We start from the raw sequence: 13,099 nt of genomic DNA, 5'->3' as shown, positions 1-13,099 counted from the left end.
TTCACTTCTCCAATTGCTGCAATTTTCAGCCTATGACTAGAGAAACCTTGTCAACCACAATCAAGAGTGGTTATGCTAGGCCTATTTTTGGATTGACAGGGAGGCTGACATTCCACACTGTTCATTACAGCACTGTGAAATGTCATGAAATATATTGCGTAATGAGGTCAGATTACAAAAGGCTGACTAAAACAAACTGTGGTGTAGGTCAATCACAAAATCGTAGTTATTTCCCCAGTGTACTTGTGGCCTCAAACCAGGGTACACTTACACACTATGGAGTAACCCGTTGAACTGTCAGTTCAACAGGTCATAAATAGACAGTCATAAATGCACTAACAAAAAGCATCATCAGTGCTGTGAAGCTCTTCTGCTGTTATCAGCTCAAGACAAAATGCTATCAGTGTTTGTCAGACAGATAAAGACACACCCAGTGTATTGTCACTTGTCTTCATCCTCTCCTAGAAACATACACTAAACATCTCAGAGAGAGCAGCGAACAAGGTTTGCCTCTTTTTAAAGACAGTATACACCTAACCCTGACTTTAAATCTAAAACTTGAGACATTGCATTAGTGAGTGACAGGAAATGGGGAGAGTGAAAGTTGCTTAATATCATTTCCCTCCACAAGAAATATGAAAAAAGTGGGTGGAACAAACCAGACATCCAGGCTCTGTATTATTTGCACAGGTCAAATGACATAGCATTGGCAGAATTAGGCAGATACCTCTAAAGTAGCACAGGTGTAGGCAGTAAAAGCTGAGCTAAATGTACTTTTTTGGTACCAATTATACCACTGACTGGATAAAAGCTCAGCTGCAATTGATTGGAGTGTCCATTAATGTTGAAAAATGGATTGAGTACCTGTACATCCAGTGAAATAGGTCAGCTAAATGGTTTCATGTCTCCAAATAAATACACTGACTATAATGTATTTATCTAACTCACTGTGAGTTTCTGTACTGAACTGACAATTTACAAATGGGCACATACAGTATCTGATAACCAGAATGTCATATGTATTGTATATTATTGTGTGTGCACAAAGTAAATGTTAAGAACAGACAGAAAATGCTGTTTTACGGGGGCTCAAATGTCCAAACTGAGGTTCCAGAATTCCCTCTTGTCTGTAAATAACCTTTCAAACTGAGAAAAATAATACAAATTTATCAGTCATCATGCATATATTTATCCCTGGTTAGACAAACACATAGCAAACTAAGCCATATGAAAGGTAGTTAATGTTTGAACACCATTTACATTTACAACTAAGGCAGGTGGCAGGTTATAAAGGAGTGGTCCAGACATTCCTCCCATGCCTCTTCTCTTAGAGCTTTAAGTCAGTGGTTTGTTTAAATGATCCCTCTTAAATATCAGGCCTGTCTGCTGTGCTGACATTTAACTCCTCTTATTGTGCTCACAACTGCACTCCTTCATTCTTTCTTTGTGGAGAAATTCCATGAGAAAAACAGGCAAAACAATCAGCACCAACAGAGAAAGGTTGAGACAGTGACACTAGTCACAACTTGAGTCCAAATCCAAGTGGTTCATTTCTTTCTTTATCTCTTTATACCCGCCTCCCTTTGGTTTGAGGAATATTCACTCCCATGTATTATATTTATCCATCATTTTTTCAAAGTCTATCAGTCGTCCAGTTCCAGACCAAAGTGGCCGTAGAGATCTCGTGTGGTCATCCCTCTCAGAGCAGCTGTAAGACATAGAAAAGTAAGCAGTCAACAGAGTTCTGTCCTTTTGTTGTTTTATTGAAACCATCCACAAAGTACCAGACTGAACAACAACACAGCACCACACCGAGCAGTTAGCTTTTAGTTGGTCAAAGGTTTGTGTCTGTATATCTTTAAAAATAAAAATCTATCAGAACAAGCTCATGAGCAAAATCGGTTTCTTATGGCTTTACATTAATTAACACTTTACATTAACGGACTATAAAAACTCTTCTTGTTTAAAAGGTAAACTATTTGAGATTTTCACTTTGATCAGGCCTGCAGCCATTCCAGCAGATCTAAAAATGTGGTTGAGGGAGAAACTTTGAATCCACTCATTCCCCATTTGGTTTGTTCTTGTCCCCTGCACTCAGCTGGATGTATTTTATCTGGGTCATAAAAACTCTCCTCCCCTATAGCTACAGCCCCTTCCACCCCTTATAAATGTTAAGGCTTAACCAGCTCCGTCATGGAAGGGTGCATATTGCGAAATATGGCAGTGGGACAGCCAGTCCTAAGGCTAAAAAACCAAGATATGCTTCCCAAACCGACTTTGACAGAGAAACGGCAAAATTGAGAATAAATATTGGTGATAATTTTGAAAGATGAAAGGTGGATCATTTAAGGTTCAAAAACATGATGCAAAGTTGCTTGAATAAAATCATCTACAGTTCACAGGCCCTGATGCCGGTGTTTCTGTGTCAGGGATGTTGTGTTACGCAGTGCAAAATGATAATTTCTATTGGCTTTGTGAAGGTGTGTGTGTGTGTGTGTGCAGTGTTGTTTGGAGAGAGGAGCATAAGGGCCTGGAGGGACACAGGTTCTGTCTGTGTTTTAACTGACACTTGTCAATCATATTTGCATCTTGCACCTTTTGCCTCCACCCCCGCCCTGTCTTGTGTACAAGCACTTTGCACCAATAAAAAAAAAAAAAAAAAAAAAGATACAAAAATAAATAAATAAAAAATATTTGCATCTGCGAGGTGGAGGTGAAGGGTTAGTTTACATGCTGCCGCATACCTATAATTTCAAATGCCCACAACTCAACATTTTATATCTCAAGATACTCAAAATGTCTTTAGTTTGCCACAGGATGCAGGGCTCTGGACTAGAGTTTCTTTTCAAAAATGTTCTTATCTTGTCATGCTTTTTTGTGATTTCATGGAATTTCAGTATACAAAGGGGCCGAGTGTCCTGCATAACTGTCAGAACAAAAACGCATTTTTGAAATTATATTGTGGGAGGGGAAAACTATGAGAAAAGTGAAAGGGAACACTTTTGATCATAGACAGTCTAATCTATATTTTAATTTTACGAATCAACATATCTGTCTGTATCTATCTATCTATACATATATCTATATCTATCTTGCAATCTCTATATATAGATATATATAGATGTACTGATATAGATACAGATAGCTAGACAGATAGACAGATATAGATATTAGGTACACCTGGACAAACCAATACAATCCGATACAACAGTTCTACCATAAAGTTTACTTTTATGATGCCTATGATGCTCAGCTTTTATTTTTGTCACAGTAATAGAAATGTTCATTAATTTCTATGTTTGGCATTGAGCTCATAGTCATAGGACATAGTGGTGTTGTTGTGCTGGAGTGAATTTTATGGAGAGATGTTTCTCTCCTGCCCCCCTCATGTTTATAAATAAGGAGGACGAAAATTAGAAACACCTCTCATTATAATGTAGACCAGTACAAGACCTTTGCAAACTACAACCTGAAAGTCATAAAGTGGCCACTGAGCGTATACACACATGCACGCACGCGCACACACGCGCGCACACACACACACACACGCACAGAAATCTATATGTTTCTGTCTGACTTCTGGTTGTTTTTTTGTTTTTTTTTTTTCAATTCCATAATAATAATACAGCATCAGAGTTGCTGTAAGGTATATCTTTTTCACTTTGACTGAGTCAGGCTAATGATTCCCATAGTCTTCAAATCTTTATGCTAAGTTAATGCAAAATGCTACCCATAGGAACCAAACCACTACATGTACGCAGGTGAACATGGTATTGTGCATCCTGTCTCAGTCTTGGTGAATTGGAAAAAGGTATTTTGCCAAAAAAAATTGAGTATTCCTTTAACACTTGCTCACAGACAGATAGACATAAACTGAGACAAAGGGTCAGTTGTCTTTGGAGGGCACTGCAGGCCTTCTACCCTTGTCTCTTCTCTGACTCTGAGGCCTGCCCACCCATCTCCTCCCCCTCTGAAAGAGCAAAATAACAGCTTACAACAGCAACTCAGTGTTTAAGTGTAGACTGTCAATGTCTATCTGCATGTGCATGTGTGAGAGTGAGTGAGTGAGACAGAAACGGGGAGAAGGGGGAAACAGAGAGGATGATAATGTGCATTTCTATTTGACTCTGTGTGTGTGTGTGTGTGTGTGTGTGTGTGTGTGTGTGTGTGCATTAAAGACTTAGACAGAGATTGTGATTGTGTGTGTCTGTATCTAAGTGATGTGAAAGAGTACCATTGTGACAAGGGGAAACGCCACCTCCTTTCACTAAGAGGTCATTATCATCCCGTCTCTCCACCGTGCCGAGAGAAGTCTCAGAGAGATAGCGGGCATTTAACTAGCAATATGGATTTAAAGGGATAGACCACTCAAATGTCTAAAGTGACCACAGGCACAGAGTTGATAAACCAGGGCCATTTGAGGAATATATAAATATATATTCCACATATATAAATTGTGTTAGATATGTTGTGAATGTTCCAAAATGTTTAAATAAACAACTGTTACTGGAAAACACCAGAGAGATGAAAAAAAGTAAAGCAACAAAACATAATTGTGCAACACAAATTAAGCATACTGACAGTTCAAAGAATTAATCCATAAATAACACACACACACACATACACACTTACAGTCCTGCATAAAAGTAGGTACAAAGGCATTTTTGTTGTGACACATGTATAGACCAAAACTCTCCCACAATGGTGTGAACTTTTCCACACTTCCTGAACCACAAGCAGTTACAGGACACGTGAACAAAATCACACTGAGACACACACTTTCAACATTCATTCACTCATCCTAGCCTATTTCTTCACCCTGGTGTGCCCCAAATATCATCATTACTACTTAGCTTTACACAACACTATGCAATGTCACATGAAATATGTTAAAAGTTGCCACATTATCGAGGGGGGAGGTAATATGTTTTTAAATAAATCTTTTTGATTTTTCCAAGAAAAGAAAGAGACGAGTTAGCCCTAAACTGATTCACAGAAGACAGAACATATTGTGGCATAGTTTTCACTATTTAATTTAATAAAGAGTTAAAAAGATCCATTTGCTTTTATTCTAAATGAACTAACATCAAAATGTTCAAATACAGGCTATATGTATTTTTTTTCCCTACATCTACTGATATGAGCTTGATTCAAATCAGGGCTGGTGAATGCTTAAACTCCATATTGATATTTTATGAAATATCGAATATTTCAATCTGCACATTTCAACTCTGGCTCCAGGCTAATGTAGTCATGCTTTACAAGGTAATATGGGCTGGCTGTCTCTGTACTGGTGGGATTTACTCTGGCTCTACCTGCTCCACACCTTAATTTTACAATGCCAACTCCTGCTTCAAAAATGGGCACAGAGAAATCCCACTGACTGGGTTTGACACAGGCCAGAACAAAGCTAAAGGGTGGTGTCAATCAATAATAAAGTACTTTTGAATTTCATTTTAAAAAGTACTCCATTAGAAAAATCTCCTCTCAGTATAAACAATCCCCTTACCTATACGACCCAGCAGTGTCTGTCCAATGTCTTTGATATCGTTGTACTCATGCAGCAGGTCAATATGCTGCCCCAGCTCCTCCACTCTGTATCCCCTAGAGAAACACACACACAATTGGTTCCATACAAAGAAAAACACCATGCATATGCTCATGCACATAACTATATACACAAACAAACAATTGACAGCTGACAGTGCTAAAAGGTTAGAGGCTTATTGAGGATATAGGTATGCATGTACACACAGTCACACAAACAAATGTAGATAAATGATAAACAAATAGATGGACACACACACACACACACACACACACACACACACACACACACACACACACAGACAGCTGTACTAACTCAGTCTCCAGCTGTGCTATCTCTGTGTCCAGTTCCTCTCGTCTCCTCTTTAGCTCCTTCACCTCCTCCTCTGGGCTGACTTTAGCACTCTGGGCTGCACAGGTCTGGAGCTGACAGGTGCAATTCAGACAACCATGATGTGTAAATATGTTTGAGTGTGTGTGTGAGTGTGTGGCACTATTTGATGTCATGAATAGCATATGCAGCTGTTGTAGTTATAAAGGACTTGTGTGTGAATGCGTGTGTGTGAAAAAGAGGCGTAATTGGCACGTGTTGTGAACTTACAGGCGATTTGAAGCTGGAGTGTACTTTCTTAAACTTTGAGGATGGAGTCCTGAGGAGAGAGCAGAGGCAATGGTATGAGAAAACAAAGAATTCATGGAGTCAAGGTTGAAGAAGCTATTGTCAAAGACAGGATATTTTTAACTGGATGACAAAATATTTACAGACTCAACTGTCTTTGAAGTGGCTGGGAAAATGCCCACTCAGTTTTTCAGTAACTCTCCAAGAGTAAGTCCTAATTTTCACTTGCAGTCCTGATATGGCTGCAAATGAAAGGATACTAGGTTTATAGCAACAACTTCACTCAGATCACTCTGTATACAACAAAATGACAACACCAATCCTGAACAATTCTCTAACTTGCTAATACTTCAATTTTGAGGTAAACTGATTTCCTTACCCCATGAACACACTCTTATGATACATGTTAGTTTCATAGAGCGAGAAAATGATAATGGTCTCAACGGCAGAAATCCAAAGAATGAAAATACAGTGATAAAACGCCACAAAGGGATGCTTTCTGTACACATATATTTATCTGTGTGTGTGTGTGTGTGTGTGTGTGTGTGTGTGTGTGTGTGTGTGTGTACTTTTGTTTCATTGCTTAAATGAGGTGCATTGCAGGGAACCTTAAAAATTGTACCTATAAATAAAGATTTTCTACATTCTTCAACAGTTGATCCATGTTCTCCATGTTGAGGGGGAAGTAGGCTATCTATTTTTGATATTATCATGGTGATCTGTTTTTGCTAAACCTTTATAGTATAAATAGGCTACATATGGACAAATAAATAAGGATGCATTTTTAACCAACAACACTGCAATTTGCTGAACAATCTCCCTGTTATAACGCAGTAGTCTAGCGCCCTCTTGTGAAAATTTTATTTTATAACACCAAGTAGTATTGATTTTATTCAGTGGTGCCAACAGTGACAGCTTTCCATGGGATTTCCAGAAAAAGGTAAGCAAAGTTTCATTTCACCTGTGTCTTATTAGTCTAGTAAAGATAAAACAATCTTTAAGAATGATTCTTTTGATGAAAGCTTTCTTTCTCCCCACTGTTACCTTCCCACCAATGTCATCAACAATTAAATGAGAGGCATTGACAAAGTAAAGTAACTGAATCACAGCTACTGGTATAGTTGTGCAATGTGCAACATACAAGTCATATTAAGTTGAATGCCAATCAGCAGTAAGTGTAAGTTTTAAAAACAATCAGCACTATTTCAATTCAGTTTTTAAAGCAACAGGAGGTATCAAAAGTGATTCCATGGAGCTAAAACAGTGAGTGATTGAGTTGCAAATGCATTTGTCACTAAAACTGAAACAATAATGTAATGAATGAAGGAGAAGAACCTCAGAATCAAGACCAAATACGCAAAAAATCTATCACCCGCATCAGCAATTGAGGAACAGTGGTTGCAAGTCTTAGGCTGCTGACAGTGATGAAGGATCATATAACAGAATGGCTGCTAAACAGCACGAAACTGCAGCCCAACACAGAGGTGAAACACCACCTCTGTGACAGACAGAAATCGTATTTCATCAGCTTTAGAAAACTGCCTTTTCTAAAGCTGACATTCAGAAACTGCTTGCACCCAAGGTCAGCACACAAAAATGAATAACCTGGTGGACTCTTCAGCAAAGGAAAAAAGTATTATGGCAGTCTCTTCGCTCACCTTTTCTCTTATATCCAGACAGAATTATGTGTAGAGAAAAAACAAAGGATTCCTTCAACCTACAATGTCTGGAGCAAACTGTTAGCAAGGTGGTACATCTTGGGTCCAACATTGCTTTGCATGGTCTTATAAAGGTAAAGCAATGAAATGTTACAAAAAAAAAAAAGCACACTCTATGTCATATTTCTATACTGGAAGATGTTAAAGTGCTTGATTGGGTATGTAAAAAAAAAATAAAAAATAAAGAGTGGGTTCAGGAACAGCAATCCAAGGAGGCCTGAACCTATGCTGACGGCCTGAGTGGAATATTTACAAAATGAGATGTCTGATAAACAGTAATTAGTAATGTGGATATGATGACCAAGCATAAGGCAAATAATACAACATGTAGCACAGTTTGATAAGTTAAGAAAATAGCACCCCTTTAATGTAATGCAGCCGTTAAAATCCCAAACTCCCAGATGATATTTAGCCTTAGGCTATATCATGATATTGATATAATACAGCTATACTGCCAAGGCCTAGGTGGTCCTACTCCTTTTTCAGTAGCCGATACTCATAAACTTCCACTGCGCTTTTCTCTGTATCAAGTCAAATCTTTGCTAAAAAGGTGGTTGAACTATGACCTCTAACTGGTGATCATCAGATTACAAACCAATAGCAAAACAAGCAAAATTCGTTTATGTTTTCAAATATATATATATATATGAATTTATGTATTTTTTCCCCCCTAAAATATATCTGACCTCCTCTAGCCATATGTTACCTCTGACCAATTACACATCGACCCAGTTGAAGCTTTAGGGCGACTGTTGTTGCTAAGTAACAGCCTACTCCACCATATCAACAGATCTGCTTCCAGAGTAAGTTAATTATATATCATACTACTGAAAGCATATCTCTATTTCTTGAGTACAAGACCCTAGTCTCTTTTCCTCCTAACACAACATTACTATTTGTAATCACATAATCAAGAATTGAGTCTACTAAAAAAAGGTGGGCAGACCACTTTTCTGCAGTTAAAGTCTTGGTAAAACTGGGTTTACCATCCACTATGCTAATTAGCGATACATCTCTTCACATCTGACAGCACACATGAACTCAGGTAGTGTTACTGCACAAAATCTTAGTTTAGCTTGATGCTGGTGTGTTTATGGTCTATCATAAGAGACGCTTTATATTTTATTTATTTATTAGGACTGTTTATCGTTTGCTGGACATTTACGCACGTAGCTTGTTAAGATAAGCAATGAAAACATCCGCTAGTCAAGTCACAACTACCTTTTCTGAGTTGCTTTCTTCAAGTCGTCTCCCTCCGGCGTCGAAAATAAAAAATTTCTTGCACTGCAGGAGGTTTCACTGTGCTGCTGTGAATCCATAATGACTCTGCTGTTGAGAAAATATATCGCAGAAACCGCTGAAAAGTATTAAACTAGCAGAAACCCGGCGGCTACACCTCGACGTCGGTACATAGGAAGTGTTCAAGCAGCTCGCGGCAGAATGAACGCCCTGTCGCTCTGCATCGTGATTGGTTGGTCTCAAAAAGAGGCGGGACTCCGTGTGGCTCTGACTGTTTATCATGGATGCATAAAAAGAGTATAAAAAATATAAAGTATATGCCCAGTTTCACGTTATCATGCTTATTAGCTACTCTACCGGCAGAAAATAAATAATAAAAGCTGCCTGCTCCTTTTTTTCTCATTGTATCAACAAAACGTATTTATTGTGATGAGGTATGGCAAAAAGAATGAATGAATGTATGCATACAAACATGCATACATACATACATAAACAGTGTGGTCTATGGTGGATGTAAAAACCTACGAGGCTTCACATACATTTAATTTTTTCTTTGGTTTTCCATTTCTAATATTTTGTAGTAATTACAAAATTACAAATAGGTGATGGGATTTGAATCAGTATTAATATTCTGATGCAGTTTTAAGTATTATTCTATATGTCCACAGTCTGGGGATTTCTTTGGAGCATTTACATGTACGAATGTAAAGTTAACCTCCTTGCTTCTGGCCCCTCATAACCCAAAGATTTTTGAATAAAGCTGATACCTTTATTTGGGCACCAGATGGCGACAATGAACCATTTGGGCTCTAACACGTTCCCGTCGCTGTCTTTTGCCTCTCTCTGGTTTCTCTCCCCTCACACCACACACACTCTGTGTCTGTGCTGTCCTCATATGATTAACCCACACATGAACAACCTCTCTCTCTCTCTGCTCCTCTCTGTTTCTCTTTCTCTGCTACAACCCACACACTTCTTGACTGAGAAGAATATTGCATAATCACAGAGCGATGCTGTAGTGCATTCATGTGCTAATGTCAGTCTTAACTAAGGCTACTCTCCACCGCTAACCAAGCTGCCTCTCACACTGATTCAAAGCCACCAGCGCTCTAAATCGGTAGTGGATTAACAAAGCAAAAGGTCACACATTCACCCCCTTCACTCTCTCCCTCTCTCTCTCTCTCTCTCTCTCTCTCTCTGGGAGCTGTCTATTACACCACATGGAGTGGCTAGAGCCCTCAGAGTATGGTTCACTGGGTAGATACCAAAGGAAGAAGCAAAAGATTCAGCTCTTAAAAAACACAGACCAAGAGCAAAAGATTCAGCTCTTAAAAAACACAGACCAAGATGGACTTTCTGGAGAGAGAAAGAGAATGAGTGGGAAAGAGATAGTAGGGTTTGATGGAGACAAGAAGAAGGAGAGACAGGAGGAGAGAGACAGACAAAGTGTGTATTTGGGGAGACGTGGGGGAAGGGATGAGGACATAAAATCGGGTCCATTCTGCTTTATGTCCTCTAGAGTCATTCCTTATTTATTAGTTGTTATACAGAGACAGAGAGGGCCAAGGAATGAAAAATTCAGACAAGAAGCATGGCCTTTTCTCCTTTTAGAAATCACAAGATTACACACACCAGGAGGTAATGGCCCTGCGTGCAGTTGTGTGTATGTGTGTGTTTGTGTGTGTGTGTGTGTGTGTGTGTGTGTGTGTGTGTGTGTGTGTGTGTGTGTGTGTGTGGGAAAGAGAGAGAGAGAGTGAGTGAAAAAGAGAAATGGTTATTTTGCCCCATCTCTGACACAGCAATAACTGTACGAGAGGGGAATGTATGTGTGTAGTCGGTTGAAGCTTAAGAGACAGGTTTCTATTTTCAATACTATTTTAGGCTCTATGTACCGACTGTGTATCACCTATACACGCTTTACATGGTGTATCACCAAATCCTTCCTTCCATGGTTGTACTTGTGTGTTGAGTCGAGTCACAAGCGTGCATATTTCTAATTTGCTTTGACCCGGCATCAGACTAAAGCCTATTTCAGTTCACTCTTCTGACTCTTTCTTCTTGTCCAAAACCCAATCTAAAACTAGACATGTGCTGTTGGTGTGTGACAGCAGGTCGTACCCCTGAAATGACCTGAATCCTCAGTGACACATTGTGACCATGTTCCTACAAAGCAAATTTTGAAAAAGATTTGAGCAAAAACTATTGAAGTTATTGCATTCACTCACTGAAAGTTTGGCTAAGCAGTGTGGCGTTTGAGGAAAGATCACCAAAATTAGTAGTGTTCTTCCACTACAGGTCGTTAAATTAACAGGATTGGAGTTATAAAATTTGTAGGATCTGCAGGTGGGTGGGTGAATCTATCATATCCAAACTTGTTTCAGGAATAAAATTAATGCCATTTAGATTTCCTTCATTGAGCGTATGAATGCAAATACATAATCAGATTCAAATCAAATAAAATTTATTGATGAAACACATTTAAAAACAACCAAAGCTAACCAATAATGCATCAACAACTAATGGTTGTCTTTGTCTTATTTTGGTTTAAACCCCTTTTGACATGGGCTTGTCTAGATCTGGGCTTAGCTGAGGCTGAGACTCAACCATATTCAGATTTTGAAGTCAAAGAAAAATGAGTTAAAAAGTCTCCAGCCATAATACATAATAAACATTTTCTCCTTATGCAGACAGCTAACACTGTCCACAAATATGATCATCAGTGCTTTAATCAGAATCAGAAAATACTTTATTGATCCCAGGGGGGAAATTGGGTCAGTCACAGTTGCTCACATTCCTAAGTGAAGAATATATCATAAGCATAAGTGACATTATAAGAAATGAAAAAAGAAATCTAAAACGATGCGCATTGGACATTAGGTATAAATATGTGTATCCTACTTGTGCATGAATCCTGGTTGTAAAAAACATATGTGCCTTATGTTCATTACTTATAAATAATCCTACAAAAACGTTTCGATAATAAATACAGAAATACAAACTTGAACATATGTAAAAAGTAAACCAATATGCACCATATATACACAGGGGTGTTGCACTGTTTAATATTTTGTTACAAGCGACTCAAGTTATCTACTGCACATTGACTGTAAACAAATTGGTAATCCTTATCCCTGTGGACCAGAAACACTCCCCATCTCTATTTTCTGGCACTAATGTGCTTCACAAACATTGTTATAGTATTAAATACTTACCCACTATATGGAGGGCTTTTCAAACAATGACTACTTCACAAATTTCCTGCAATCGGTCAAGGATATAGCCTCGCTTGTAGGGGTTTATTCCTGAGGGGGAGATTTGTCTTTCTGCTCTCTCCCTTCACAGGAAGGTCAGACACCAAGGTTGGTTAGAGAGCAGAGCGTCTGCAGCAGGGATTCGGTGTTTCACTCGGTGACGACAGAAAGGAGTGGGATATACAGGGCAGTGAACATCAAACACCAAAGATACCTTTAACTTTTTTTTTTAGGGTTAGAAAGAATACCATGCATTTTGTAATACTGGGCAGTGCTTTATGTGTATATTTAGGAACAGAGAGACAGGTGAGGACAGGAGGCAAGAACAGAGAGGAGAAAGAAGGGCAGACGGTATTCATACACTATGAGCACTGCGACCAAATCATGGTGGTTACAGTTGATGAAAACTGAACTAAAACTAAAACCTAACTAAAACTAAGCCTGAAAAAAGCAACATCTACTGAAATGTCCTTGATACATTTCCATGAAACGCAAAAGGTAATTTTTCCAATGTAATTTTCCAACCATGTGAAATATGTCAACTTCCTTTCTACCACTGACAGTCAGGAAACAAACTAAGTGAAAAGAACTCAAATAAAAGTATATTTCTGAAAAATCAGAGACAAAATCTTGAAAAAAAAAAAAATCTGAAAACTACCTGAGATGATATACTAAATCTGAACTCCAATTTTAATACAAAATGAAAATAGAAATGAGTGCAAATT

At 38.5% G+C, this 13,099-nt stretch overlaps 1 protein-coding gene across 1 annotated transcript; it reads right to left on the bottom strand.

The window, feature by feature from the left end:
• Nucleotides 1–643: 643 nt before the first annotated feature.
• Nucleotides 644–9,311, bottom strand: swi5 (SWI5 homologous recombination repair protein). The gene is made up of 5 exons (XM_030065546.1): nt 9,106–9,311; nt 6,149–6,197; nt 5,864–5,973; nt 5,510–5,604; nt 644–1,708 (listed from the first exon to the last, which is right to left on the bottom strand). Exons 1-5 carry the CDS (start codon nt 9,201–9,203, stop codon nt 1,644–1,646), a joined length of 417 nt encoding a protein of 138 aa, XP_029921406.1. The 5' UTR covers nt 9,204–9,311; the 3' UTR covers nt 644–1,643.
• Between the last annotated feature and the right edge of the window lie 3,788 nt (nt 9,312–13,099).

This window comes from Myripristis murdjan, chromosome 12 (assembly GCF_902150065.1).
Source record: "Myripristis murdjan chromosome 12, fMyrMur1.1, whole genome shotgun sequence".
NCBI lineage: Eukaryota > Metazoa > Chordata > Actinopteri > Holocentriformes > Holocentridae > Myripristis > Myripristis murdjan.
Note: the sequence above shows the minus strand (reverse complement) of the source record. Positions and strands in the feature narration are given on the sequence as shown.

Coding starts and splice junctions, on each gene's coding strand:
- swi5 (XM_030065546.1), bottom strand. CDS start 9,203: ATGGATTCACAGCAGCACAGTGAAACCTCCTGCAGTGCAAGAAATTTT. Junction 5,974..6,148: donor ACTCCAGCTTCAAATCGCCT/GTAAGTTCACAA, acceptor TGCACCTGTCAG/CTCCAGACCTGTGCAGCCCA. Junction 5,605..5,863: donor ATAGCACAGCTGGAGACTGA/GTTAGTACAGCT, acceptor GTGTTTCTCTAG/GGGATACAGAGTGGAGGAGC.